This window comes from Oryctolagus cuniculus, chromosome 21, assembly GCF_964237555.1.
Source record: "Oryctolagus cuniculus chromosome 21, mOryCun1.1, whole genome shotgun sequence".
NCBI lineage: Eukaryota > Metazoa > Chordata > Mammalia > Lagomorpha > Leporidae > Oryctolagus > Oryctolagus cuniculus.
Genome location: NC_091452.1, coordinates 21,925,632 through 21,952,606, shown reverse-complemented (window position 1 = coordinate 21,952,606; position 26,975 = coordinate 21,925,632). Strand labels below are relative to the sequence as shown.

Genomic DNA, 26,975 nt, shown 5'->3' with positions numbered 1-26,975 from the left:
TGTGTGTGTGTGTGTGTGTGTATGAGTTTTAAAGATTATTTATTTGAAATGTGAGGTGAGAGAGAGAGAGAGAGAGAGGGAGGGAGGGAGGGAGAGAGGAGAGATATCTTGCATTTACTGGTTCACTCCTCAAAATGGCTGCAATGGCTGGGGTGGGCCAAACTGAAGCCAGGAGTCCGGAACTTCCTCCAGGTTTCTTCCACTCTTTACCAGGTGCATTATCAGGGAGCTGGATTGGGACTGGAGCAGCTGGGACTTGAACCAATGCTGCAATATGGAATGCTGGTATTACCAGTGGCAGCTTAACCTGCTGTGTCATAATACCAGCCCCATATTTTTAAATATATTTTAATTATCTGTAATTCTCAATTTCTTGGTATTTTTAGTTTCTCAGTTTCCTTAAACATAATAATATGTTGCTCTGAAATTTTTACATACTGATTTGGCACATTGGTCTGTTTTGGTGGAAAGACAAATATCACATATAAAAATTGACAAATCCATGGGTATTGTCATCTTCTTGAGAAGTTCACTAAACAAGTGAAATGGAAGCTGATTACTTTAATCTGAGGAAAACCTGAGATAAGGGCTAGCCTGCAGAACTTTAAACTCAGCTTAGCTTATTATCCTGCGCAATTGCCTATCTGTTTTGAGGGGAAAGCTGGTTGTGTCTCTGGCTTGGTTCACTACTTCTTTTTCTTTTCTGGGATTTTTGCCCCTCAAAGTACAATTTCATTTTGCTATTCCCAGGAGATAACCAAAGCTCTCCTCCTCCTGCTCCTCCTATTTGAGTGGCAGAGGGAGAAAAAGATAAAAAAAAAAAAGAGAGAGAGAATGTCTCCTTCACCCCTCCATCTGCTGGTTCACACCCTAAACCTCAGAATGGCTGGGGCTCGGCCTGGGCTGGAGCCAGATGGTGTGGCCTCAGTCCAGATTTCTAAGAAGGCTTCAGGAGTCCAATTATTTGAGCCATCATCACGCCTACAGGGGTCTCCATTTATGAGAAGCTAGAATCAGGAGCCAGAGCCAGGAGTCAAATCCAGGCACTGTGATATGGAACATGGGCATCTTAACTGTTTGCTTCTTACCCCTCCCTCTTTCTCTGATCTGCCATTTCTTATAAAACTAGCTAACCAAGGGTGTTAAAATTATCTTTAAAAATAAGAATACTAAGGCTGGCATCGTAGCACAGTGAGATAAGCTTCTGCTTGCAATGCTGGCTTTCCATATTGGTGTACCAATTAAGGTTCTGGCTGCTCTACTTCTGATCCAGCTCCCTGCTAATGTGCCTTGTTAGGCAACAGAGGATGGCTCAAGTACTTGGGTCCCTGCACCAATGTAGGATACCTGGATGGAGCTCCAGGTTTCTAGTATTGGCCTGGACCACCACTGGCCTTTGGAGTATTTGGGGAATGACCCAGTGACTGAAAGCTCTCTCTCTCTCTCTCTGTCTTTGTCTCTCTATTTCTCTGTCTCTCTCTTTCTCTGTGTATAAGCCTTTCCAATAAAAAATAAATCTTTAAAAATAAGAATATCTTAGGACTTTAGAGTATAGCTATTATACTTCATAGATTTTAAAATTGAAGTTCTCAGAAATGAAGTGACTTGTCCAAGGCACTTAATCTGTTACTTGATACATATCCCATAATTTCTTTATCCAGTCTACCGTTGATGGGCATTTAGGTTGGTTCCAGGTCTTGGCTATTGTGAATTGTGCTGCAATAAACATTAGGGTGCAGACCGCTTTTTTGTTTATCAATTTAAACTCCTTTGGGTAAATTCCAAGGAGTGGGATGGCTGGGTCGAATGGTAGGGTTATATTCAGGTTTCTGAGGAATCTCCAGACTGATTTCCATAGTGGCTTGACCAGTTTGCATTCCCACCAACAGTGGGTTAGTGTCCCTTTTTCCCCACATCCTCGCCAGCATCTGTTGTTGGTAGATTTCTGTATGTGAGCCATTCTAACCGGGGTGAGGTGAAACCTCATTGTGGTTTTGATTTGCATTTCCCTGATTGCTAGTGACCTTGAACATTTGAACCATGAAGACATCGAAAACCTAAATAGACCCATAACTGAAACAGAAATTGAAACAGTAATAAAGGCCCTCCCAACAAAGAAAAGCCCAGGACCAGATGGATTCACCGCTGAATTCTACCAGACATTTAAAGAAGAACTAATCCCATTTCTTCTCAAACTATTCAGAACAATCGAAAAAGAGGGAATCCACCCAAATTCTTTCTATGAAGCCAGCATCACCTTAATCCCTAAGCCAGAGAAAGATGCAGCACTGAAAGAAAATTACAGACCAATATCCCTGATGAACATAGACGCAAAAATCCTCAATAAAATTCTGGCCAATAGAATACAACAACACATCAGGAAAATCATCCACCCAGACCAAGTGGGATTCATCCCTGGTATGCAGGGATGGTTCAACATTCGCAAATCAATCAATGTGATTCACCACATTAACAGACTGCAGAAGAAAAACCATATGATTATCTCAATTGATGCAGAGAAAGCATTTGATAAAATTCAACACCCTTTCATGATGAAAACTCTAAGCAAATTGGGTATAGAAGGAACATTCCTCAATATAATCAAAGCAATTTATAAAAAACCCACAGCCAGCATCCTATTGAATGGGGAAAAGTTGGAAGCATTTCCACTGAAATCTGGCACCAGGCAGGGATGCCCACTCTCACCACTGCTATTTAACATAGTTCTGGAAGTTTTAGCCAGAGCCATCAGACAAGAAAAAGAAATCAAAGGAATACAAATCAAGAAGGAAGAAGTCAAACTATCCCTCTTTGCAGACGATATGATTCTGTACTTAGAGGATCCAAAGAACTCTACTAAGAGACTATTGGAACTCATAGAGGAGTTTGGCAAAGTGGCAGGATATAAAATCAATGCACAAAAATCAACAGCCTTTGTATACACAAGCAATGCCATGACTGAGAAAGAGCTGCTAAGGTCAATCCCATTCACAATAGCTACAAAAACAATCAAATACCTTGGAATAAACTTAACCAAGGACGTTAAAGATCTCTATGATGAAAATTACAAAACCTTAAAGAAAGAAATAGAAGAGGATACCAAAAAATGGAAAAATCTTCCATGCTCATGGATTGGAAGAAGTTACTTGATACAGTTGAGCAAGAAGAACCAAGTTTTGTATTCTATATACTATACCATGGCCTTTATTTATAATTTTTTTGCTTTTTAGATCCCAGTTGAGGACCCAAGAGGCTCTAATGAATAAAGCATATCAGTCATGAATGTTTAAAGACCCTTTTACTTCCTTCCTAATTGATAGATGAATTCTGCCAGATATAGTACTTCAGAATGCTTTACTTGTTTCTACGGATTTGTTGTACTTATTCAATCTTACTAATTCTAAAAAAGCTTAAGTTAGTCATCTGTGATTTTGAATCAGGGATACCTTGATATAAGCCAATGAATTAGCCTCTCACTTCACTGGAACCAATGCAGCTAAAAGGCCAAAGCAATTTTCATGACAAAGCAGTCATATGCTGAAGGCAGAGAAGTTCAGTGATAAGAAGATTTTTAGATTTCTGGTAAAAATTGCTGACATGATATATCTAGTATTTATAGTAGATATATCATTGATGCCTAATAAATATTTGAAAAACCTTCTATCTAAAAACTTCAGAAGAGAGAAAATTGCTTAATAGTCACTTTGAATGAGTTTACATTTAATATATTACGAAGTACTGAAGTACTGTTGGGGAAATAGAGTTGGAAACATCTTGCCCTCTAGTCCTAATTAAAGCAGACAAAATGTTGCTTTAAAAGGTGTTTAGCAAGTATCTTAAAGAAATTTAAACAATTTTCTGAAGTTCAGTGAATTCTGGAGTTTTGAGTGAATCTGGCTATTAGAAGTGGAATGTCTGAAGATCTGATGGCTGAGACATTCTGTAGCTTAAGACTTGTTCAGAGTTTTCATAGTTTGAAGATATCCTTGCCATTGGCTCACATACTGTACCTAACTGGAAATTCACTGGCTATCATTGTGTCTCCCTAAGATACACTGAGAATTTTCTGCATTCCCTCTTTTGGAAGGTGGGGAAGATATGCTTACTTTACTATCTCACATAGAGATTTTTCTCTTTCTAGTTGTGGTGAGTATGTCAAGTCTTCGATGGTGCTCTATTTTGCCTACAGTTCGGCAAAACTGATTGGAAGATTTATATACTTGATTTTTTTTTAATTTTTAGGACCTACTGATTTTTACCTTTGGAGTGATGCTTCCATCTCCTGATTTTAGGGGGCTGTTGTCCTCAAACACTGGACAAAATATAGAATGGCAGAATTTTGAAAGTGGAATCTATTAGGGAATCCCGTAAATACTGGGGGTTGGAGAGTGATTTGCTAAGAAGTTTAAGTTATATAACTAAATAGTTATATAGCTTTGATCTTGGTTAACAGACTTGTTCTTTAGCCTTTAGAGAATGCTAGTTTTTGTTTTTATCTTATTTGTTTTCATATTATAGAAGCTATAGTTTCAATCCCTATCTCCTCTGTTGTCTAACTACAGTGGGCTCCCTTATCTGCGATTTTACTATGTACAGTTCTAGTTACCTGAGGTCACCTGTAGTTAGAAAATATGAAATGGCAAATTCTAGAAATAGACCATTAGTTTTATTTTTAAAAATCTTTTATTTAATGAATGCATTTTTCATAGGTACAACTTTAGGAATATAGTGGCTCTTTCCCCCATACCCACCTTCCCACCCCAACTCCCACCTCCTACCCCCTCTGCCATCCCCTTCTTCAATATGGTTCATTTTTAGTTTAATTTTATATACAGAGGACTAACTCTATGTTAAGTACAGATTTCAACAGTTTGCACCTACACACACACACTCAACATATAGAGTACAGCTTGAGAACAAGTTTTGCTGTTAATTCTCATTAGGGATGGAGGTCCTACATGGGGAATAAGTGTGCAGTGACTTCTCTTGTTCCTTTAACAATTAACACTCTTATTTATGACGTCGGTGATCACCCGAGGCTCTTGCCATGTGCTGCCAAGGCTATGGAAGCCTTTTGTGACCACAGACTCCATCAGTATTTGGACAGGGCCATAAGCAAAGTGGAAGTTCTCTCATCTGTTCAGAGAAAAGTACATCCTTCTTTGATGGCCCCTTCTTTCCACTGAAGTCTCACAGAGATCCTTCATGTAGAATATTTTTTTACACAGAATCTTGGCTTTCCATGTTGGAAATGCTCTCACAGACCTTTCAGCCAGACCAGGATGCCTTAAAGGTTGATTCTGAGTAGACCATTAGTTTTAAATTATGCACTGTCCTGAGTAGAATAACGAACTCTCATGCCATTCTGCTCCATCCATCCTGCCTGGGACATGAATCATCTCTTTGTTCTGAGTATCCACACTGTATGTGATACTTGCCTGTTAGTCATTTAGTAACTGTCTCAGTTACTTGATCGACTATAGTATTGCGGTGATTGTGGGTGTTTAAGTATTCTTTGTTTTACGTGATCATAACCCTGGAGTACAAGAGTAGTGATGCTAGCAATGTAATGATTTAATTATTAGTTATTGTTAATCTTACTGTGCCTGTTATGAATTAAACTTTATTGTAGATATGCATGTTTAGGAAAATATAGCCTGTATGGGGTTCAGGACTATCTGTGGCTTAAGGCTTCCCCTGGGGGGAATCTCAGGATGTGTCCCCTGAGAATAGGGATGACTACTGTAGTCCTTAGGTACCATGAGTTCTATGTCTTTGTTGTAAGTCTCTCCCTATCTCTTTTTAAAAGATTTTTTTATTTATTTAAAAGTCAGAGTTAGAGAGAGAGACAGATCTTCCATCTGCTGGTTCACTTCCCAGATGGCTGCAGTGGCCAGAGCTTGGCCAGGTGAAACCAGATCCCAGAGCCATGAGCTTCATCCAGGTCTCCCATGTGGGTAGCAGAGGCTCAAACACTTGGGCCATCCTCCATTGCTTTTCCCAGGCCATTAGCAGGCAGCTGGATCAGAAGTGGAGCAGCCAGGACACAAATCACATATGGGGATGCCAATGCTGTAGGTGGTGGTTTTGCCTGCCACTCCACATCTCTGGTCCCTGTTGTCTTTTTTAGTCAGCTCAGTGAAGAGAAAAACTGGAGGGCTTTAGAGGGAGAAAAACTTGATTTTGATACCTAGCTCTGCCATTTACTGATTGTGCAATGCTGAGTAAGATATTGTCTCTAAACTCAAGTTCCTCATATATAAAGTAAGTTATAGTGAGTATTTGAGTATTATTACTTAATTTTTAAAATCAAATTAAAATTGTATACATTTATGGCATGCAATGTAATGTTGGGGCCGGCACTGTGGTGCAGCAGGTTAAAGCCCTGGCCTGAAGCACTGGCATTCCATATGGGCATCAGTTCTAGTCCTGGCTGCTCCTCTTCCAATCCAGCTCTCTGCTGTGGCCTGGGAAAGCAGTAGAAGACGGCCCAAGTCCTTGGGCCTCTGCACCCATGTGGGAGACCAGAAGAAGCTCCTGGCTCCTGGCTTCAGATGGCACAGCTCTGGCCGTTGCAGCCATCTGGGGAGTGAACCAGCGGATGGAAGATCTCTCTCTCTCTCTGTTTCAACCTCTCTCTGTAACTTTGTCTTTCAAATAAATCAAATCTTAACAAAAACTATAATGTTTTGATTTATATACAGTGGAATCACTAAACCAAGATGATTGACATCTATTACCTCACATACTTTTTTTTGTGGTAATGAGTATTATTGATAGCATATGAAAACCATTATCCTGGAGCATGGCACCTATTTTACAATTAAATCATTGATTTTTCAGAACCATTCCAGTGTCTTACACTCCCAGATAGATTTTGTTTTTGAAACGCTTCAGTAATTCTTAAGAAGCATTCCAATGTCTACAAGACAAACTCTTGACTCAGAAAATTCATAGCACTTCCACATTAGTGCACTGTTTGTATTAAAATATGGATAATAAACCATCCCTTTTCTAAATCATATGAATTAATTGAAACTTTATTGTAAGTGGGAATATTACTATTTATTTTTATAAAAAAGACGTAGTAAGTTTGTTATGTAATACCTGACTTATTTGATAGTTAACAAAGTTTTGGAGTGTATATAGCATGTGTGGTGGCTAGCTGGTATCTCTTTTTCATTCAAGAAAGGCTAAATGAAGGGATGCTGAGATCATTTGAAGAGAGGGCTCCTGGAATCCATTGCATTGCCCAAAGATTAGGTTTGTTAACATTTACCTTAAAATCTTGAAGAGTTTATTCTAGAATACTCTGCTATTTGCTAACCTGCCTCAGTATACATCATGATGTGAAACAAGACTCCACCCAAAACCTCTTCACAGTACTTTTTTATTTTAGTTTTTCTATACTACATGTGTGGTTTTGTTTAGACCAATGAAAGAAAAAAATTTGATGTGAATAATGTTGGTTTTTCCTCATTTTTCACTGGTTTCAAAAACAGTTAAGGAGAGCTTTTAATACCTCTTTGAAAATAATTATCAAAATTTTTGACTATTTTGAAGGATCATAGAATCAATTATATAGTCATTATACAATAGTTTCAGTAGGATATTTACTTTAAAAATATTTGGGAAACAGAAAGAGAAAGAGAGAGAGTGAGCTCACAACAGTGGTGACTGGGCCAGGCCTGGAGCTGGGAGCTCATTCCAGTTCTCCCACATGAATGGCAGAGACTAAACTTCTTGAACCCATTACCTGTTGCCTCCCAGAGTATGTGTTAGCAGGAAAGCTAGAATAGACAGTAGAGTCAGGACTTGAACCCAGGTACTCTGGTATGAAATGCAGATGTCCCAAGTGACAACTTTTTTTTTTTTTTTTTTTTTTTTTTTTTGACAGGCAGAGTTAGACAGTGAGAGAGACAGAGAGAAAGGTCTTCCTTCCGTTGGTTCACCCCCCCAAATGGCCGCTTCGGCCGCAGTGCTGTGCCGATCTGAAGCCATGAGCCTTGTGCTTCCTCCTGATCTCCCATGCAGGTGCAGGGCCCAAGGACTTGGGCCATCCTTCACTGCCTTCCCGGGCCACAGCAGAGAGCTGGACTGGAAGAGGAGCAACTGGGACAGAACCGGCGCCCCAACCGGGCCTAGAACCTGGGGTGCCGTTGCCGCAGGCAGAGGATTAGCCTAGTGAGCCACAGCGCTGGGCTCCAAGTGACATCTTAACTGCTAGACCAAATAACCACTCTTCCTTCTTTCATTTTAAATTAGAAAAATCAGAAAATTAGTGAGAGCGTTCCTTTGATAGAAAAACTGCTTTGATTTTTATTCATAATAATTAATTAAAATATCAGTTATATGAATTAAGATTTACAACTCACATAGTAATTTTCATCTATCTTCATAATAAAAATCCATTCATAATCATTTCCATAAAAATCCAGAAAACAGCACCTGCCAGAGCACTGTAGCAACAAGAGCCATTAAATGTATATTCATTTCACTCTGAAAAACAACAGTGAAAGAGTTAATAAAAGCTGAATACATTACAAGATTACAAAGGTTTTTATTTATTAGGGGATAGGGAGGGTTTGGTATATATGGGATGAAATATTAATAACCTCTTCATTCTGCAAGACAGACCTATTGCTTTGGAACTACTCTCTTAGCCCCAGAGGGACTGTGAAACTGTGTTTTGGTGGTCTACAGGAGAGGTTCAACTTGGCAAATGTTATGGTGAATGATGTCATTGAATGCATACCATATGTATTGAGAGTCAGTGAATGCTATTCTCACTGCCTTGCACAGGCATATGTAAGTGTTGGAATGGAAAAATCATTTTTATGAAAATACAGAGAAGTAAAACAAGAATGTTCTGTCCTGAGCCTGATCAAATCACCAGTAGCTGCCAAGAATGAATACTCCCTGTAAGGTTTTCTCTTCTTAATTCTCCAGCTTCCGGCCTTTTGTTGGCTCTCAAAAGAGAGTCAGCAGAAAGCCTTATTCAGCACGTTCTTTCTATTGATATGATATGAACACCAAATGAAAGTTCCATTTCTCCATTAAAGTGAAGCTGGAAGAGTATTTTAGTGTGCATAGTTCGCAGCAGATGGAAATGATTAATTGATTTAGCTAACTTGCCAATTTGTGCTCTTTTTCCCAGTAGAGCAGGGTTGTATCAGAGATCTATATGGCTCATCATTGTTCCATTCATTATTATATCACCCAAAGAGTATAATTGTTGTATTTTCATTATTCTAGTTAGTATTATTTAGGCATTATGTTCTAAAGCTACACTAATGAACATATCAAATAAATAAATCAATTGATTTCTATTAGGAATTTATGGACTGTAAGAATAAAAAATACATGAAGGCACAAAAATGTGAAATGCCCAGTTATTTTACCTTAAATTTTTATTAGCAAGTCACAGTGTCCTTAGTGAAAGTCCAATTTATTTTTCTTAAGCTTGAATGGATACCATCCTAAAATCTTAAACTTTTATATTTTATACAAAGATCACTTCATGTAACAATATGGTTTAAAAATAATATTTATATGAAAAAGCAATATTTGTCCTTTATGGGACATTAGAACACATTGTAAATATAAATAATGAAACATATTACTTTATATCAGAATTCTGTTAACATTTTAATATCTTTCCTCCTAGATATTTTCTGTATTGTACACACACATATATATATGTGAACACAAATGTATGTGTGTATACATGTAAGTATACTGACTAGTTCTTGACTTATGAGGGTTTGACTTATGATTTTTAAGCTTTGTGATGGTGTGAAAGCAATATATATTCTGTAGAATCTGTACTTAAAATTTTGAGTTTTGCTCTTTTCCCAGGCTTATGATATACAATATATTACTCTCTTACAATATCGAGCAGAGGCAGTGAGCTGATGCCCCCATTCAGCCACAGAATCCCAAGGGGGAACAACTCAGTCTGCAGTGTACCGTGTTGCTGGTGTTTTTTTTTTTTTTATATATATACAGTATTTAATAAGTTACATGAGATAGTTAAAACAATTATAAAATAGGCTTTACATCAAATAATTTTGCCAAGTGTAGATTGATATTAGTGTGCAGAGTGCATTTCAGGTAGGCTGGCCTGGTTTATGTTTGGTAGAGTAGGTATATTAAATGCATTTTTGATTCAGGATATTGCCAATTTACAATGGATGTATTGAGATAAAACCTTATCATAAGTAGAGGAACATTTACATTTTTTAATTTTATAAAATTTGGAAGCCCTCTGAAATGAATGTCTCTAGACTATTTTACTTAATAATTTTACTTTGCTTTAATTTTCTCATGTCATTAAGGCATTTTTAAAAATGTCATTTAAAAATATTTGAGAGGGAAAGAGAGACACAGACACATCAACTGGTTTACTTCCCAAGTACTTGCAAAGCCTGAGACTGGGCCTGGATGAAGCTGGGAGCTAGAAACTTAGTCTAGATCACGTGCTTGGGTGGCAGAAACCCAATTACTTGAACCATCAGCACTGCCTCCCAGGGTCCCTGAGCCAGAGTCATATATTGAACCCAGGTACTCTAATATGGGACATAGACATCTTAACCACTAGGCCAAATGCCTAACCCTAGAAATCTCATATACCTTTTGAACTAGAAGAAAGTCAACATACCTCTTCTACTTTAGCTCCTAAAATTCTAACCAAGGAAGCAGTAGGTATGATTAAAACACACTAACTGTTTTCTTTTTTCACTGGTGGTTGATTCCTAGTGTTAAAAACAAGAGGTAATATCTGCCTGACTTTAAGTGAGAAATTCAAAGTGTGGGCTAATGAATAGCCACTATTTACTGTGTTGTCCAGAATGTGAGTACTGAAGAAAAAAATTTCCAAGTAAAAATATTCAAAAGAGAGCCCTTTAAAATTTTAAACCTTTTTCAGTTTTCAAAAAAATATTGTGAAATATTTGAAACATATACAAAAGTAGAGAATTATAAAATGAACCAGTATCAAAAATTATAAAAATTATCAGCTCATAGACAATTTCCTTTCAGTCCCCCATTCCATGGATTTTTTTTCATGCAAATAACACAAATAACAGACAGTGTATCAGTGCAGGTTTTTTTTTTTTTTTTTTTTTTTTGTTAGAATCATCTCTTCCTTTAGAGCTGGATGTGGGCAACATCGAAGCTGCCTGTTGGGTAGTGTGACATCAGAAAAATGTTATGATAGGTGGCAATTTTAAAACTCATTTAATAAACATTCACTGAGTACCTATTATGTTGAAGTACTCCACCAGGTGCTGACAGTACAGATATAAAAAACATTGACCTTGCCTTCAAAGAGCTCCCTCTCTAAGAGAGCATGCAGGTAAACACTGCATAATTATAATACAGGTGAGCAAGTGTGGAATTTATATATATATGTATGTATAATATACGCACACGTGTGTATGTCCATATGAGTATTACTCATCCACATATATGGGTACTATAAGAATAACTCCAGATATAAAATTACATATGATGAATAATTTATTACACTTTATGTGTCTAGTTTTAATTATTTGTTTATAAATGATTTTTAAAAATTATTTCTTTGAAAGGCAGAGTAACAGAGAGCAAGAGAGAGAGATCTTCCATCTGCTTACTTACTACAGAAATAGTTGCAACAGCCATGTCTGGGCCAGACTGAAGCCAGGGGCCAGGAACTCCATCCTGTTCTCCCATTTTGGGTATCAGGGGCCCTAGTACCTGTGCCATTCTCCATTGCCTTCCCAGGCCCATTGGCAGGAGGCTGGATTGTAAGTGAAGTAGCTGAAATACCAGTGTCACAGTGGTCAGGCTTAATGCACTGTGCCACAGTGCCAGCCCCTATAAATTAAATTTTCAGAATCTTCTCTTTATGAGGATAGCTAACAGAGAGAGATACCTGAACAGGACAAATGACAATTTTGTTTGCATTTATTACACACAGAGCGGAAATTATTTGTTTGTTTTTTGCCTTTACCACATTCAGGGTCAGATTACTGTAGAACACAGGAAAAGGTATGTAATTTTATTGCCAAGTTTGTATTAAAGTTCAAAGCCTGCAAATGTAGCAAATATAACAAGTTATTGATTTACACAGGTCTATTGACTCAAGCATAGTTGTGAGTGGATTGGAGAAGCTCATCTTTCACTATTGATCTATGCTTTAACTGGTATATTTGTTCATGAGTCTGGCTTTGTAGCAAATGCTTCTTTCTGAAGCATGAATTACAGTAGGCCTTCCAGGCTTTCATGTGAGATAGACAGTTATTATGAAACTGACAATTGTTAGGTCAGTGCTTGGACTCTGTCACAGGGTGCTATGGACTGGAACTAATGAATACTTATTAATTTTTATCAGTTCTGTTATTTATTACATCTTTATAATCTGCAATATTTTAAAAACTTCTTAGCTAATACCATCAAGATATGACTGAAGACAATGTTAAATGCAAAATATCCTTGCCTAGAATAATAATAACTTCATACTTTTATACAACATTTTGAAGTTTAGAGTTCACCATAAATCCTAACAACTCCGTGAGGCAGCATTTTTAGTATCATCGTTTCACAGATATGGAAACTGAAGCCTGCTGATATTAACTAACCTTTTAAAATTCACTTAGTAAATGGTAAAGCTAGTTTTCAAACTCATTCTATTTATTCAACAAATATTCAGGGACAGATACTGTAACTATGGGTTCAACCATCTCTTGGGGTGCCCTCATTCCCATATTGGAGTGTCTGGTTTGAGTTCCTGCTACTTTACTTCCCATCTGGCTTCCTGCTGGCAGCAGGTGATGACTCAATTGCTTGGGCCCCTGCCACCCACCTGGCAAACCAAGATGAAGTTAAAGGTTCCTGGACTTGGCCTGTTCCAGCCCTGGCTATTGTGGGCATTTGGGGAGTGAACCAGTAATGGGAGATCCCTCCCTCCCTCTCTCTCTCTTTGCTTTCAAGTAGATGAAAGTAAATAAATAAACATTAAAAAAACCCAAATATTCATTTTGAATCTTCTTGCAAAGGACATTGGCGATAAAGATGTGAAAATTTATGACTCATGTCCTAAGGGAGACCAGATATTAATCAGTCACAAAGTTAAATATTTAATCAGAGCAGTGATAAGTGTTGCCACGGGATACAACATGGGATGAGAGCATGTAGCAGGAGGGACCTGACCTGTCTGAATCCTGCAGGAAGCAGAGGAGGTAGCAGGAGTGTCCTGGGCAGAGTGAACAACTGGGTAATAGTCTTGAATGGGAGAGAATATTGTTAAGGTTACAAACTGAAATTAAACGAGTGTATTTGGAGCACAAAGAATGATTGATAAAGATGTCTGGGGGCTGGTGGAGCAGTCATGGCCCAAGGTCGAAAATTCATACTTTTTAGTAAAAAAAAAAGAAATTGGGGCAGGTATTTGGCATAGTAGTTAATATGCTGCTTGGGATGCCTGCATCCCGTATTGAACTACCTGGATGTGAATCCCAGCTCTTCTCTCCATCCTAGCTTCCTATTAATGCTTGCACTGGGAAATAGAGGTGATGGCTTAAGTGATTGGGTCCCTGTCACCCAGGTGGGAGACCTGGATTGTGTTCTAGGCTCCCAGGTTCAGACTGGCCAGTCCTTGCTGTTGTGGGCATTTGAAGAGTGAACCAGCAGATGGGAGATCTGTCTGTCTGTCTTTAAATAAAAATTTAAAAGTCAAGAAGTCATTTAGTGCCTACTAACTAGGGCAGTTGTGATACAGTGTTAACAATCTGTTAACCTAAATTAGAATATAGACACAGACACATCTCTGACAGGTAGTATAAAGTGGTAAGCCAAAGTCATCCATAGACTTTGTGGGTATGTGGCACTATATGATTGTTTATTAATGAAGCATGAGTATATAGTCCAAACAAGGTTATGCTTGTTTTTATCCTTGGTTTACCAGAGTAACTCCTTTCCTCCCATTTTGTGAAAATTGGACAAGAATCTTGTGGAAACCTCTTTAGAAGTGGGGCTGATGTTGTGGCATAGTGGGTTAAGCTGCCACCTGCAATACCTGCATGCCATATGGGCTCCAGTTCAAATCCTGGTTACTCCACTTCCAATCTATCTCCCTGCTAATGTGCCTGGGAAAGCAGCAGAAAATAGCCCAACTGTTTGGGCCCCTGCCCCTACATGGGAGACCCAGAGGAAGCTCCTGGCTCCTTCTGTTTGGCCCAGCCTTGGCTGTTGCAGCCATTTGTAGAGTGAACCAGCAGATAGAAGATTAATCTCTCTCAATTCTTTCAAATAAATAAATCTTTTCTTTTAAAGAAAGCTCTTTAGAAGGACTTTAGGTGGCTACCTTTGTATTTTCCTTTATAATTTCTTCAGAAGGAAGTATGCACATTTCCTACTGTGTTTTTAGTCTGTAAGTGATATGTAGAGATATTATTGAAATCAACTGATGAACATTTTCCAAGCTGCAATCCTCTCAGGTGCAGGGATGCTGGAGATGAAGCTATATTAGACATTGGAGCTTCAATGTAGAAACAGCTGTTATCTCTTAACTGATTGTTATCAGATGGATTTTCAATGCTTTGGTTATAGACCACTGCCAAAAATAGTAATTCTATTCTGTTCCATTTGGGAAATATATATGAAAGTACCATATTAACCACCTAAGCCTTACAAGATAAAGATATGATGGTGAAAAAAACATGAGCTCTTATAGGTACCAGATATTCCTTTTATTACCAGTCAACTTTTCAACTTAAAGCATCAAAACACACTATAGAACCCAAAACTTAATACTTATAGAATTTATTGCATCAGAAGAGAATCAGTATTAAATAATGAATAGGCAACTCATGATTTTTTAAATGTATATTTTATAATATTACATGGATTATATAAAAGAAACAAAAGAATAGCATATAAAAGACTCCTGTTGCACTTATTTGTATTACCATGACAATGTGAAGTTTTAAAAGTACTTGGAAAAGAATATTTACTATTATGCTAATTCATCTTTTTAAAAAAATCTGGATCACCAAATAGAGTTTCTTCAGACCTATATAAAAGTTGTTAAGAAGTAAAATAGGAATAAATATCATGTGTTACACTGATGTTTATCAGTCATGAAACATAAGCCACATGTGTTGTGAAGTGGTGTCCTGACCTTATATTTCTTTTGTATCCCTCATTACATCAAATATTGCACACTGCAATGAAAATGAAAAATTATCTTATCCCTCTCCGTTATCACTATTATTGCTCAAGTTCTGGCTCACGTTAACTCTTTTTTTTTTTTTTTTAATATCTATTTATTTATTTGAAAGCCAGAGTTACAGACAGAGGGAGAGACACAGAACTTTAATACGCTGATTCACTCCCCAGATGGCCACATGACTGAAGCTAGGAGCCAGGAGCTTTATCTGGGTCTGCTATGTGGATGCAGGGCCCGAGCACTTGCGCCATCTTCTGCTTCTCTCTCAGTTCATTGGCTGGAACACAAGCTGCTGCTCATAGGGTGTCAGCTTCCAGGGTGGCAGTTTTACCTACTATGCCACAATACTGGTCCCTCACATTAACTCTTTTATTTACTTATTTATTTTTAATTTGTATGTATCTCATAAATACAACATTATGGACATAGTAATTCTTCCCACCGTACCCTCCCTCCCACCCATTCTCTCCCCTGCCCTTCCTGCTTCCTCTCCTGTTTTATCCGAGAAAAAAAAAAGAAAGAGAAATAAAGAAAAAGAAAAAAGAACAAATGGAGTTAAAAAAAAAGCTAAGAGAACTGCTCCTCAACAGTTTATACAAGGGCTATTCTACCCTCACATTAACTTTTAAAAATTCTATTTTGTTCATATACAATATACACTTAGAAAAGTATACAAATCATGGAGGTACAAAAATAAACACATCCATGTAAACACTGCTTAGATTAAAGAAATGGAACATAACCAACACCTTGGAAGCACTTCCTTTTTCTCAATCCCAATCCTTAACCCTTACTCTTCTCCAAAGATAACCACCATCCTGATATCTGACATCATAGATTTTGACCTTTTTATAAATAGAATTGATCAATATGTGTTCCTTTGTGGTATCTGCATATTCTGACTCCTGGAGCTCCATAATATGTTCATGAGTTTGATTTATGTTATGTGTGTCTATGACTGTATCACCCTGGATGCACCCAATTTCATCTGATTTACGCTGCATGTAACAGTAGTTTGTTCACTTTTATTGTTGTGTGTATATCAATTTACTTTTTTTATTCTGTTGTTGATGGGTATTTGGATTGTTTCCAGTTTTGGGTTATTATAAATATTGATGCTGTGATCATCCTTAGGTATATCTTTGAATGCATATATGTATGTATGTATTTCTATTGGGTATTTACCTGGGACTGCAACTGCTGGGTCACAGGGTAAGTGTCTGTTCAACGTTATAGGTGATGCTAAGCAGTTGTACCAATGTGAACTTCCACAGGCAGTTTATGAGAAGCCAATTTCTTCTCATCCTTGCCAGTATGTGGTATTTGCAGTCTATTTAATTTTAGCCATTTTGGTGATTGTATAATGATATCTCCTATGGCTTTTGTTTCTTTCCTTGATGATTGATGAAACTGAGCACCGTTTGTTTATTGGACATTTGGATATCTTCATTTGTAAAGTGCCTATTAACATCTCTTGTTCATTTTGTTCATTTTGGTCTTGATGATTTTAAGGATAGTTCTTGGGACCAGCATTTGGCACAGCATTTTATTACACTGCTTGAGATACCTGCATCTCATATAGTGTCTGGGCTCAAGTCCTAGTTCCACACCTGATTCTAGCTTCTTGCTAACGTGTACTCTAGAAGACAGTAGGTGATGGCTTAAGTACTTGGGTCCCTGCCATCCACATGAAGACCTGGATTGAGTGTCTGGCTCCTGCCTTTGACTGGCTAAGCCCTGGCCATTGTGGGCATTTGGGAGAGTGAACCAGTGGATCGGGGGTCTCCCTTTGTCTCTCTGACTTTCAGGTAAATAAATAAATTTATTTAACAAAATTTTAAAAATTCCTTATATTATCTTTTTTTTTTTTTGACAGAGTTAGACAGTGAGACACAGAGAGACAGAGAGAAAGGGCTTCCTTGGGTTGGTTCACCCCCAAATGGCCGCTATGGCTGGAGCTATGCCAATCTGAAGCCAGGAGCCAGGTGCTTCCTCCTGGTCTCTCATGCAGGTGCAGGGGCCCAAGCACTTGGGCCATTCTCCACTGCCCTCCTGGGCCACAGCAGAGAGCTGGACCGGAAGAGGAGCAACTGGGACTAGAACCCATATGGGATGCTGGTGCCGCAGGCGGAGGATTAACCAAGTGAGCCATGGTACCAGCCCCCCCTTATATCATCTTAATTCAAATTCTTTCTCAGGATATATGTTGCATATATATGTATTTTCCCATTCCTTGTTTGTCTTTGTATTCTTCTAATGGAATTTTTTGATCAACAGAAGTTCTTGATTTTAACGCAATGCAATATGTTGTTCTTTTCCCTTATAGTAGTGCTTTTATATCTTAGGAAATCTTTACTCATCTCAAAATTGTGAAGATATTCTCCTTTGTTGCATATAGACAGCTTAACTATTTTATCTCTTACATCTAGAACTGATTTTTTATGTGAATGGTAAAAAGAATGGTTAATTTTTTTCCCAACATAGATATTAATTTACCCAGCACCATTATTGAAAAGCTTACCATTTTCCTGCTGTTCTGCAGCAATACCACTCTTATAGGTCCAGTGTCCATATGTATGTGGGTCTGTTTATGGACTACTCTTGTTTCCCAGAGTGATCTTTTTTTTTTTTAAAGATTTATTTATTTATTTGAAAGTCAGAGTTAGAGAGAGAAGAGGCAGAGAGAGAGAGAGAGAGAGAGAGGGAGAGAGAAATCTTCCATCCAATGGTTCACTCCCCAATTGGTCACAACGGCCGGAGCTGTGCAGATCTGAAGCCAGGAGCCGGGAGCTTCTTCTGGGTCTCCCACGTGGGTGCAGGGGCCCAAGGACTTGGGCCATCTTTCACTGCTTTCCCAGGCCATAGCAGAGAGCTGGATGGGAAGTGGAGCAGCTGGGTCTTGAACCAGTGCCCATATAGGATGCCGCTGCTTCAGGCCAGGGTGTTAACCTGCTGTGCCACAGCGTGGGCCCTTGAATTTTTGCTTTGTTGATTATTTCTTTAATTATTTTTATTTTTTTTGTCTTTATTATTTAAACCTCCTGAGAAGAATGTTTAGATTATTGGTTTTTTTAGCCTTTCTTTTCACATATTTGTATTTAAGGCTATATATTTTCTTCTGATCTTTGCATTTGTTGTATCACATATGGTATGATATGTAGTACTTTAATTATCACTAATTTAAACATATTTTCTACCCTTCTTTGTAATTTCTTTTTATCCACTGATTATTTAGGACTTTATTACTTAATTTTCAAGCATATTCTAGTTATTTTTCTTATTGATTTCAATGATAGCATCATTGTTAGAAAAATACTTACAATGATTAGATTTCTTTAAAATTTATTGAGATTTGCTCTATGGAGCAGCATATAGTTAGTTTTTTAAAAAGTCAGATTTATTGGGGCTGGTGTTGTGTAAAGTGCTGGTAAAGCCACTGCCTGTAATGCTGGCACCCCAAATTCATGTCCTGGCTGCTCCACTTTCAATCTTGCTTCCTGCTAATGGCCAGGAAAAATCAGTGGAAGATGACTCGAGTGTTTGGGCCCTTGCCACCCACATGAGAGACCTGGATGCAGTTCTTGGCTCCTGGCTTTGGCCTGGCCTAACCCTGGCTATTGTAGGCATTTGGAGAGTGAAACTGCGGATGGACAATCTCTCTCTCTCTCTCTCTCTCTCTCTCTCTGTGTCTCTGGCTTTCAAATAAATAAATTCATCTTTTTCAAAAGGAGATGAATTTGGCCGGCGCCGCGGCTCACTAGGCTAATCCTCCGCTTTGCGGCGCTGGCACACTGGGTTCTAGTCCCGGTTGGGGCTCTGGATTCTGTCTTGGTTGCCCCTCTTCCAGGCCAGCTCTCTGCTGTGGCCAGGGAGTGCTGTGGAGGATGGTCCAAGTGCTTGGGCCCTGCACCCCATGGGAGACCAGGATAAGTACCTGGGTCCTGCCATCGGATCAGTGTGGTGCGCCGGCCGCAGCGCACCAGCTGTGGCGGCCATTGGAGGGTGAACCAACGGCAAAAGGAAGACCTTTCTCTCTGTCTCTCTCTCTCACTGTCCACTCTGCCTGTCAAAAAAACAAAAAAATAATAATAAAAAGGAGATTAATTTAACTCCTAAAAAAGCCCTATTTGTTGAGGTGTAATTTACATGCACTAGAATGCACCTATTGTAAGCATATGGTTTAATGAGTTTTGACAGATTCATACATGTGTGAAACTAGTATAATGCTCAAAATATAAAACATTTCCATCATCCAAAATATACCCTTCTGCTTCTTTTCAGTCTTCCCCCACTCCTACCAACCCTAGTCCCAAGGAGCCAGTTATCTGCTGTCATCCTAAATTTAGGTTCTTGAGTTTCCTATAAATAGTATCACACAGAATCCATGCATTCTTTTGTATTTATCTTCTTTTCACTCAGCATGGTTTTCAGATTTTTGTAAGTTGTTGCAGGCATCAGTAACTTGTTCCTTTTTTAATACCAAGCAGTGTTCCATCATATGACTATATCACAGTTTATCCATACTTGATGGATATTATTTAGTTTTTTTAAAAAAAGATTTATATATTTATTTGAATGGCAGTTATAGAGAAAGAGAAGGAGAAACAGAGAGACCGACCTTGCATCTACTAGTTCATTCCCCAGATGGCGGCAACAGCTGAGGTTGGGTCAGGCTGAAGCCAGGACCTAGGATCTTCACATGGGTCGCCCACATGGGTGGCAGGTTTCCCAGCAGCTTTTCTTGCTGTTCCAGTCTGTTAGCAGGGAGCTAGATTGAACCAGCACCCATAATGGATGCTGGCACTGAAGGCGGTTGCTAAACCCGCTGCACCACAGTGCTGACCCCTGGATAGTGTCTGGGTTTTAGCTATTATAAAAGAAAGTGCTTTGAACACTAGTCTTTGTGTAGATATATGCTTTCATTTCTTTTTGTAAATACCTAGGAGTAGAATTACTAGAAAATGGTACACTTTATGGAAAACTAAAAAATAGTTTTTTTTCAAAGTACTTATTTTATACTCTTATTGGTAATGTATGAGAATTGCATTCATAACTCATTGTTGACAACACTTGGAATTGCTATTCTTAATATTTTTTAAAAAGTTTACTTATGGTTAAAATGTATTACTAATGTGAAAGTTACTTTCTTAATAATTTTAAATGTACAGTCAAATTTAGTTCTGACTATATTCACAGTGTCACATAACATCTCTAGAACTTTTGGGGCCAGTATTGTGCAGTGGGTTAAGCTGCAGCCTGTGACACTGACATCCCATATGGGCACTGGTTCAAGTACCAGTTGTTCCACTTCCAATCCGTCTCCCTGTTCAGGTGCCCGAGAAAGCAGTGAAAGATGGCCCAAGACCTTGGACACATGCATACCTGTGGGAGACCCTGAGGAGTTCCAGGCTCCTGGGTACAGCCTGGTCCTGCCCTGGATTATAGTGGGCTGTTGTAGCCATTTGAGGAGTAAACCAGTCAATGGAAAATTTTCTCTTTCTGTAACTCTACCTTTCAAACAAACAAACAAGCAAACAAATCTTTAAAAAATATCTTTATAATTTTTTCGTCTTGCAAAATTGAAACTCTATATCTGTCAATCAACTCTGTGTTTCCCCTTTCCCTCAACCCCTGGAAACTACTAGTCTACTTTGTTCCAGTAATTTTTTTTGATTACTTTAGTTATCTTATATAAGAGTTAGAGGAATCATACAGTATTTACCCTTTTGGATTGGCTTATTTTACTCAGCATGTCCTCAGGTTTCATTGTTATAGCAAGTAACATTTATCTTTTTAAAAACTAAGTAATATGTATATTGTATGTAAATAACACATTTCCTTTATCCGTATATCTGTTGATGGACATTTAGGTTGCTTCTACTCTTGGTAATTGTCAAAAATGTTGCAATGAATATGGATGTGTGAATATCTCTTGAGATACTGCTTTTAGTTCTTTCAAATGTATAATGAGAAGTGGGATTGCAGGATGGTGTGGTTTGAATGTGTTCCCCAAAGTTCATGTGTTTCAAACTTAATCTTTAATGCAAATGTAAGGGATGTAGGCCGTAATAAGAGGTGATTAGGGGAGCCCTCATAATGTCCTTATTAACAGGAAAGTATTAGTTATAAACATGAGTTCAAACCTCTCTGGTGTTTGCGTGCATGCTCTCTTGCCTTTCTGTCTTCCGCTTTAGGATGACATAGTGTGAAGAGCCTTGCAGGATGCTGGCATCATGATCTTGGGCTTGAGCCTCCAGAACTTGGAGCAAATAAACTTCTGTTGCTTATAAATTTCCCAGGTGTAAGTGTTGTGTTATAACAACAACACAAAAACACTAAGATACAGGAGCATATTGTAATTCTATCCTTAGCTTTAAAAAAATTGTTTGAGAGCCATAAGAGATAAACTATCCCACTAGTTTTCTTTCTTTCTTTTTTATTTATTTATTTATTTATTTGAAAGTCAGAGTTACACGGAGAGAGAAGGAGAAGCAGAGAGAGAGAGAGGTCTTCCATCCGCTGGTTCACTCCCCAGTTGGCCACAATGGCCGGAGCTGAGCTGATCCGAAGCCAGGATCCTGGAGCTTCCTCTGGGTTTCCCACATGGGTGCTGGGGGCCAAGGACTTGGGCCATCTTCTACTGCTTTCTCAGGCCATAGCAGAGAGCTGGATTGGAAGTGGAGCAGCCAGGACTCTAACTGGCACCCATATGGGATGCCAGCACTGCAAGCCTTACTCACTAAGCCACAGAGCTGGCCCCTATCCCACTAGTTTTCAAAGAACCACCATACTATTTAACCTAGCAGCTAGACTACTTTATAGTCTTACCAGCACAAGCGTTTCTTTTTCTCCATATCTTTTTCTAATACTTTCTATTTTCTGTTTCTGTGTGTGTGTGTGTGTGTGTGTGTGTTTGTGTGTGTGTTAGTGGCTATTCTAGTGGTGTGAGATGGTATTTCTTGTGTTTTTGGTTTCTGTTTCTTGATGGCTAGTTTTTTTGTGCATGTTTTCATATACTTGTTGGTTATTAGTTCTTTGCCCAATTTTTAATTGCATTACTTGTTTTTTTGTTAAGTTTCAATAGTTCTTTATATATTCTGGATATTAATCTTTTATCAGATATGCAGTTATTGTCTCCAGTTCGTTAAGTTGCCTTTTCACTCTGATTGTTTCTTTTGTTGTGCAGATTTAAAGGTTTTTTTTTTATTTTTTGACAGGCAGAGTGGACAGTGAGAGAGAGAGACAGAGAGAAAGGTCTTCCTTTGCCGTTGGTTCACCCTCCAATGGCTGCCATGGCCGGCGCGCTGTGGCCGGCGCACCGCGCTGAACCGATGGCAGGAGCCGGGTACTTATCCTGGTCTCCCATGAGGTGCAGGGCCCAAGTACTTGGGCCATCCTCCACTGCACTCCCTGGCCACAGCAGAGAGCTGGCCTGGAAGAGGGGCAACCGGGACAGAATCCGGTGCCTTGACCGGGACTAGAACCCGGTGCCGCAAGGTGGAGGATTAGCCTAGTGAGCCGCGGCCAATTTAAAGTTTTTTTTTTTTTTAAATAGATTCATTTAGTTATTTGAAATGCAGAATTACAGAGAGAAAGTGAGAGACACAGAGAGAGAGAGAGGTCTTCCATCGAAAGGTTCACTCCCCAGATGGCCGCAATGACTGGAGCTGTGCCAGTCCAAAACCAGGAGCCAGGAGCTTCTTCTGGGTCTCCCACATAGGTGCAGGGGCCCAAGAACTTGGGCCAGCCTCCACTGCTTTTCCAGCCATAAGCATAGAGCTGGATTGGAAGAGGAGCATCCAGGTCTCAAGCCAGTGATCATATGGGATGCCAGCACTGCAGGTGGCAGCTTTACCCGCTACGCCACTGCACCAGCCCCCTTAACCAAACATTTCATTATGTTTACTGTAACAAATCAGTATCATATCTCCTTGGTTAATAAAATCTTAATACTTTGAACAGAAAAGATTTTAGCAAAAGGTATTACTTGTCATGTTGTAACAACAAGGCTAACAATGAAATTCAAGCTCTCTTTATATAGCTGACTTACAACCTGAAGGTTAGCTTTGGAAAATATGCTCTTCAATACTTCCTTTTCACAGGTTTAGGATGGCAGTTACAACACTGAAGAATGTAAAATATTACATATCACCCATTTTTCTGCTTCCTTTTCTCTGTTTATTTCTCCAAAAATGCTGTCTCCCAACTTGATTGGCCCCAACTTTCTCAAACTCCCCTTTTCTCTTCACCCTTCATATGAACACGGTATCTAGCAGGACCATTCCACTGAAACCACTTATCAGGGTCAACAATGCCTCCACGTTGCCAAATGCAACGGTCACTTCTCTGCAGTCATCGTTATTTATGAAAGTCTTTTTTGTCTAGCTTCAGTGACTCAAAATTCTTCTGGTTTTGTTCCCATTGCCCTTGGCAGCTTCCTCTGCAGGCTTTTTCCGCAAACTGGAGACTTCCTCTGAAGTCTCCTCTGCAGGCTTCTTCTCCTCCACTTCTTTTTTTTTTTTTTTTTAAGATTTATTTATTTTACTTGAAAGTCAGAGTTACACAGAGAGAGGAGAGGCAGAGAGAGAGAGAGAGAGAGGTCTTCTATCCGCTGGTTCACTCCCCAATTGGCCGCAACGGCCGGAGCTGCACTGATCCGAAGCCAGGAGCCAGGAGCCTCTTCCGGGTCTCCCACGTGGGTACAGGTGCTTTCCCAGGCCATCAGCAAGGAGCTGGATTGGAAGTGGAGCAGCCGGGACTTGAACGGTCGCACATATGAGATGCCAGTACTGCAGGTGGTGGCTTTACCCACTACACCACAGTGCCGGCCCTCTTCTCCACTTTTTTTTTTTTAAAGGATTTATTTATTTATCTGAAAGGCAGAGCCACACACAGAGAGAAGGAGAGGCAGCGAGAGAGGTCTTCCATCCAATGATTCACTCCCCAGTTGGCTGCAACGACCTGAGCTGCGCCAATCCGAAGCCAGGAGCCAGGAGCCTCTCCTCTGGGTCCCCGACGCGGGTGCAAAGGCCAAAGGACTTGGGGCATCTTCCATTGCTTTCCCAAGCCACAGCAGAGAGCTAGATTGGAAGTGGCACAGCCGGGTCTCGAACCAGCACCCATATGGGATGCTGGCACTCCAGGACAGGGCGTCAACCTGCTGCGCCACAGCGCCGGCCCCCCTGCTCCATTTCTAAACACTGCAGTTTTCTAGGGTTCTTTACCAGCCCCTCTTCTCCTACCTAAATGATACATGATCAATAGAGGTATCATATCCAATAAAATCATTACCACATTTAATATCATAAAGCTTTTCCCCGTGTTTCTAGGAAGAACGAAATCAGGTCTTAAATTTGTAAGTCTTGACTCCATTTTGAATTTGGTATGTGGTGTAAGCAAAAGTCTTCTATCATTATTTTGCCTATAAATATCCAGTTTGCCTAGTACCATTTGTTGAAAAGACTGTCCTTTCCCCATTATGTGCTCTTTGGCACCTTTGTCAAGGATTATTTGACTTACATCCAGTGGTTTATTACTGGACTGTCTGTTGTTTGCATTGGTTTATATGTCTGTCTTTATGCCAACACCACATTGCTTTGATTACTGTAGCATTATAATATATTTTGAAATCAGGAAGTGTGAGGTCTCCAACTTTTTTTTTTTTCTTTTTTAAGATCGTTTTGGCAATTCCAAGTCCCTGATATTCAATATGAATTTTAGAATGTTTTTCTGTTTCTGGAAAAAAAAATACTATTGGAATTTTGGAAGGGGTTACATTGAACCTATAGAGTGCTTTGGGTAATGTTTTTAACCCTTCCAAGCCATGAACACAGGCTGTCTTTTTATTTACTTGTAACATTTTTTAAAAAGATTTTATTGAAAGATGAGATAGAGCGATAGGGAGTGGCCATGCCCCATGAGGAATGCCCGGGTCAGGAGCTGCAGCCCCCAGAGGTGACCAAGGAGCATCCGCAGGCCAAGGAGACCTGCTAGGAGAAGGCCGGGGATGGGCTGGTGAGGGGTCGGGTGTCCAGCCCTTCTGTTGCCACATCTGGTATCGGCCACCCTCTGGCCATGCTGGAAGGGAAGACAGGCCTGTACTTCTCCTTGCTAGACACCACCATCGACATCCTGAAGAAGCGAGCCCAGCAGCTGATCAAAAACATCAATGAGAGCAGACAAAAGGACCACGCGCTCATGACCAACTTCAGGGACAGCCTCAAGATCAAGATCTCGGACCTGACAGAGAAACTGGAGGAGAGGATGTTTCAGATTTACGATCACCACAACAAGATCATCCAGGAGAAGCTGCAGGAGTTCACCAAGAAGATGGCCAAGATCAGCGACTTGGAGCCAGAGCTCAAGCAGGTCTGTCAGACCATGGAGACCGTGTACAAAGACCTGTGCCTGCAGCCCGAGGCTGTCCCTGCAGAAGAGCAAAGTCACAAAGACAGTGAATGCTGACAGCAGCCTTCCTGGAGCCGCGTCCGGTCCCGGGGACTGCCACCCAGGCCACCGTCGAGGCCATGCCCTGTGTTGCGCCCTGGCAAAGATGAAACCCGGGGCCTCCTGCCCCCGGCATCACACAGTTGATTAAATGTTTGATCCCCCCCCCCCAAAAAAAAGATTTTATTTATCTTCCTGAGAGGCAGAGCTACAGACAGAGGAAGAGACAGAAAGGTCTTCCATCCCCTGGCCCTCTCCCCAAATGTCTACGATGGCCAGAGCTGGAGCCAGGAGCCAGGAGCTAGAACTGGTGCCCATGTGGAATGTCAGTGCTGTGGGTGGAGGACCAGCCCAATATGCCACAGCGCCAGCCCCAACTTGTAACATTTAAACTTTATTCCAGTAGTATAGTGTTATTTGGTGTTATATAGCAGTATATGTAGGTCTTCTTAGGTTTACTCCGAAGGATTTATTTTTATTTTTTAAAATATTTATTTATTTATTTGAAAGGCAGAGTTAAAGACACAGGCAGAGAGAGAGAGAGAGAGAAAGAGAGAGAGAGAGAGTTCTTCCATCCCTTGGTTCACTCCCCAGGTGGAGGCAATGAATGGAGCTGAGGTAATCTGAAGCCAGGAGCCAGTAGCTTCTTCTAGGTCTCCCACATGGGTGTAGAGGCCCAAGGGCTTGGCCATCTTCTACTGCTTCCCAGGCCACAGCAGAGAGCTGGATTGGAAGAAGAGCAGCTGAGACTAGAACCAGCGCCCACATGGGAAGCCAGAACTGCAGGTGGAGGCTTTACCTGCTTATGACACAGCACTGGCCCCAGGATTTTTTATTTTTAATGCCTGTTGTAAAGGGATTGTTTTCTTAGTTTTCCTTCTTGAGTTGTTCATGGTATTGTTCAGAAACATAAATGATTTTCATGTATTTGTCCTGCAACTTTGTGAAATTTATTTATTCCAACTGGTTATTTGTGTGTGTGTGTGTGCATGTGCACATATGTGTGTGTATGTATATGGCCTTTACAGTTTTCTACAGATAAAATTATGTCATCTGTGAACAGAGAAAATTTTACTGCTGGGGATGGCATTGTGGTGTAGTGGGTAAAACCATTACCTATGATGTCAGCATTCTGTTTCGGTGCTGTTTCGTGTTTTGGCTGCTCTGCTTCTGATCCAGCTTCTTGCTAATGGGTTGGGAAAAGCAGCAGAAGGTGGCCCAAGTATTTTGGTCTCTGCACCCACGTGGGAGACCTCAAAGAAGATCCTGACTCCTGGCTTCAGCTGGCCCAACCCTAGCTGTTGCAGCCAATTGGGGA

The 26,975-nt window shown here is 39.9% G+C and overlaps 2 protein-coding genes across 6 annotated transcripts in view; both read left to right on the top strand.

The window, feature by feature from the left end:
* TTC28 (tetratricopeptide repeat domain 28) overlaps nucleotides 1-26,975 on the top strand; it is a 689,946-nt gene that overhangs the window by 170,114 nt on the left and 492,857 nt on the right. The window lies entirely within an intron of this gene.
* Nucleotides 99-26,196, top strand: LOC138847375 (synaptonemal complex central element protein 2-like). Its single transcript, XM_070065781.1, has one exon. The coding sequence runs from the start codon at nucleotides 25,286-25,288 to the stop codon at nucleotides 25,673-25,675; it is 390 nt and encodes a 129-aa protein (XP_069921882.1). The 5' UTR covers nucleotides 99-25,285; the 3' UTR covers nucleotides 25,676-26,196.

Excerpts from the sequence above, each read along its gene's own strand:
- LOC138847375 (XM_070065781.1), top strand. The coding sequence starts at position 25,286 with ATGCTGGAAGGGAAGACAGGCCTGTACTTCTCCTTGCTAGACACCACC.